Source organism: Leptonychotes weddellii, chromosome X (genome assembly GCF_054177405.1).
Source record: "Leptonychotes weddellii isolate Sample4059 chromosome X, ASM5417740v2, whole genome shotgun sequence".
Taxonomy (NCBI): Eukaryota; Metazoa; Chordata; class Mammalia; order Carnivora; family Phocidae; genus Leptonychotes; species Leptonychotes weddellii.
The window spans coordinates 38,427,019-38,430,573 of record NC_138385.1 but is presented as its reverse complement, the minus strand read 5'-3'; the positions used below and the strand labels follow the sequence as shown (position 1 = coordinate 38,430,573).

At 44.6% G+C, this 3,555-nt stretch overlaps 1 protein-coding gene across 2 annotated transcripts; it reads left to right on the top strand.

The window, feature by feature from the left end:
- Positions 1-235: 235 nt before the first annotated feature.
- On the top strand, positions 236-3,244 carry TMSB15A (thymosin beta 15A). 2 transcript variants are annotated; one of them, XM_081809414.1, is made up of 4 exons: positions 258-343; positions 1,077-1,198; positions 1,741-1,857; positions 2,824-3,244. In XM_081809414.1, the coding sequence occupies exons 3-4, from the start codon at positions 1,758-1,760 to the stop codon at positions 2,859-2,861; spliced, it is 138 nt and encodes a 45-aa protein (XP_081665540.1). In that variant the 5' UTR covers positions 258-343; positions 1,077-1,198; positions 1,741-1,757; the 3' UTR covers positions 2,862-3,244. The 2 variants fall into 2 exon arrangements, with proteins under 2 accessions (XP_006747720.1, XP_081665540.1); XM_006747657.3 differs by lacking the exon at positions 1,077-1,198 and having other exon boundaries at positions 236-343.
- Positions 3,245-3,555: the final 311 nt, after the last annotated feature.

Genomic DNA, 3,555 nt, shown 5'->3' with positions numbered 1-3,555 from the left:
AGCAGGCGATCCCTCGGAGAATCAGAGAGGGCTTGGACAGGGTCTGGGGAGGCGGCTCCGGTATGAAGTCATCAAGACACTTGCAGGGCAGAGGTCCTGAGTAGAGGGGAGACAGCGGGCTCAAGCCTACAAGACGAAAGCGGGAGGGGGGAGGGGCGAAGAGGCGGGCCTGGGATTCCCTCATCCAATCAGAGATGGCTAGGGGGGTCTGGGGCGGGGCCTGGGGGCGGAGACTGCCCCGCGACTACAACTGCAGGGTTCCGCGCGGGAAGGCTAACGTCGTCCTGTGTGTGGAGTGGCGTTGGTCCAGCCGTCGGCCTTTCACCCGTCTTCAGGCCATCAGGTGAGGACCTGCGGTCCCGGAGGAACCAGAAGACTATGGGGACAGGAGGGCGCAGCGGCTGCGGGGCGGAGGGAGTCGGTCTCTCGGGAACCGGTGGGGCCGGGTCGGGACTGGCGTTTTGTAACTGCGCCTCCTAGAGAGTCCGCGCCTTTGTCTTCTGCGGCGCCGCCTTCTGCGCGTTGCCGGGTCCTCCCCGGGTGGGTCCTTGGGAGGCCCGAGGGGGCGGCCCCTCATAGCGGCCGGTCCGCTGTGACTGCAAGCCCGAGGCTGAGAGGACAAGGACTTTCGGTGCTGCCCGGAATGGGCCCTCTGGGGCAGGCCCTTCGCGTTCTCCCTTTGTGGCCAAAAGGTGGGCTGCTCGCCCGACAAAGATGATGAAGGTTATTTTAAAATGTAAGCAAACTGCTCCTGACAAAATGGCTCATGCGCCCAGCCCTTTATAATTTATTTATTCGTCCCTGTTTTCCTACCTCTGGAGATAGGCGACTGATCGCTCGTCAAAGGAGGGTCTTAGGGTGACCTCGACGGAAGGGAGTCATACTCGGGACTTCTGGCTGCTTGGGAGCCTCTCCATTCTACTCTGGGCACTAGACCTGTCTTACCCCTACCAGGGTGGGACCAGGCACGAGCTGGACAGCTCTGTTTTCCGGTCTCTGGGGTCTTCTGTTGTCTCTGCTCCGATAAATCCAGAATGGTCACAGGGCACCCCATCTCCTAACCTCTCCTTTTGCAGAGAAAACATGATGAAATAAAAATCAGCTCTATTTGGTCTATCCCATTCTGCTGAAGTCCTTGGTCTGATCCTAATTAGCTGTTTCTTCTTAGAGCATTTACAAACCGGTGTCATAAGGACATGTAATTAGTTATGACTGGATTAAATCCCCTCCCTCTCTTACTGTGGCTCCTGAATCTATCTTTGGGCAGGTAAAATGGAAAGAAACTAGTACAACTTATGCCACCCTTTTTTGTGTGCTGCTTCCTACTCCCCAGGAAAAATGCCCCAAATTAATTGAATGCAATGTGAATTTGCTCAAATAAATGCTATCTCTTGTGACAAATCATTAGCTGGTTAAATCTATCTCTATCTTTTCTTGTGCTTCTGTCAACTCCATTTGACCTCAGCTGTGATTGTAAAAGAGTCAGACATATTGACTGGATTTTAGAGCATCTTGATTTCTAGTGCATCCTGATTTGGGCTTTTCCTGCCTATCAGAAATGGGGCAGTGATGTGTAATTCAAAGTATTCTAATAAAAACATGACTTTTCAAAGATGTGTGCCGTTTTCTTGTTGAAAATCAGCAGGTAAAATATGCATTGATATTAAATATGAGAAATTTTGGCTGTGATACCTTAGTATGACCATAGTTCTGCCGATTTTAAGTTAAGTTTTTTTTCAGTCTTTCTTTTAGTCAAGATGAGTGAGAAGCCAGACTTGTCTGAAGTGGAGAAGTTTGACAGGTCAAAACTGAAGAAAACCAATACTGAAGAAAAAAATACTTTCCCTTCACAGGAAAGTAAGTCATGGGGCTGGGGGTTTCTAGTGGAGAAAAACAATGGTGAAATTTATAGGCTCAGTAAATAAACTCTTCTAGTAAACTTTGCCACTAACTAAGCAATAATTACAGTACTATTGTATTTAATGCAACAGTTAAAAATATCAAATAGTTGTTTTCTTACTTGAGTTATATAAGTGGTTCTCACGTGGCAGACCCAAGAAGTAATGAGAGAATAAAAACTGGTTTCTTGTTGGAAGATTACTAAAAATCTCATTATAACCAATCTTGGAATATTAGACTTAGCACTAGAAATATCTTAGTTTTGTCCACTTTATGGTTACTAGGCATTTTCTGCATCTAGCAATTTGGGTCCATGATTTCATTCCTAAAGAACCACACAAGCTGCAGTGTTGCCTTTCTCTACCTGATGACAAGAAAAGGCAGAGAAAAAGTTTAGATCTTGGGGCACCTAAGGTTCCCAGGCTCCAAAGGATCAGATTTGCCCTTGGGAATTATAGCCTGATAGAAAAACTCCAAGCATATTCACAAACCTGAGGGGCACTTTTTATCATGTCAGTGTTATTTGAGTTCCACAGTTAGTCAGAATTATCTGAAAGGGTATAACTTCCTAATTATATAGTGATAGATAAATCTGAGGAAAATGCTTCACTTCCTCTTCAGTCTCAGAATAACCTATGGAAAAAAATGGCAACAGCATGAATCTGCTTCTCAAATGAAAAAACAACACGCAGTTGACGTAGGTTCTCATAAATGTTCAGGTGGTTAACATGCATGCACATGCAACACACACACACACACACACAACACTTGACTGGGGATTTGTGGTTAGTGCCTTAGCCTTCTAAATTTAAAGCCGATATGACAGGCTTCAATAACTTGGCAAAGAACTCTTGGAAGAAAACTGAACTTAATCCTAGGAATATACCTCCTTAATGATTTTTTTGTGTTTGTTTTTCCCCCCAGCTATCCAACAAGCGAAAGAGTGTGTTCAAACATCGTAAAATGGGGATCTCCTCCCAACAGCAAATTTCAACATTGCTTAAGTGTCTTAGTTTGGGGTTTGTTTTTTATAAACCTATGTGTTTGTAGAGATTTTAGGCATCTTCTGATTTCTTCCCACCTGTATTCCCAGCCAGTGGTCCCTTTTTAAAATTTTTTATTGATACATACATTCCATCTGGCAGGTGCTGTTAATAATATTACCATTGATGACCTTTGTTTGTGTAGTCTTTGCATCCCCAAAAGTTAAGCCACTTTTAACTTTCTACAGTGGATGTATCTGTTGTTCCACAATATTCATGAAGTGGCATGCATTTGCAACTTCTCAGTTTATTTTCATTTCTAATGTAGTGTTAAAATAATAAATACAGTCATTGTGTTGAGACTCTGGTGGTCCATTCTTGGTGGTCTTCTAAGGAATGAAAGTACAACAAAGGTACTCTTTTTAGCCAAACAAAATGGTTTAAGGAAAGCCACTTTAGGAGATTAGTCACAGGGAAAAGGCTCTCCTTTGTCCAGATCCAGTGGATTCTGACTTGGGAATGCTAGGTGCTTTTCCATAGAGTTGGAATCATGGCTCTCCCATGAGAACCTTGGGAGAGGAGGTAACATGGACTAGCCTCCTTATCTTGGAAGTGAGAAAATGAAAACACAGGGTCTGAAGTGATCTAAGGCAAATAAGGGCTGGGATATTTA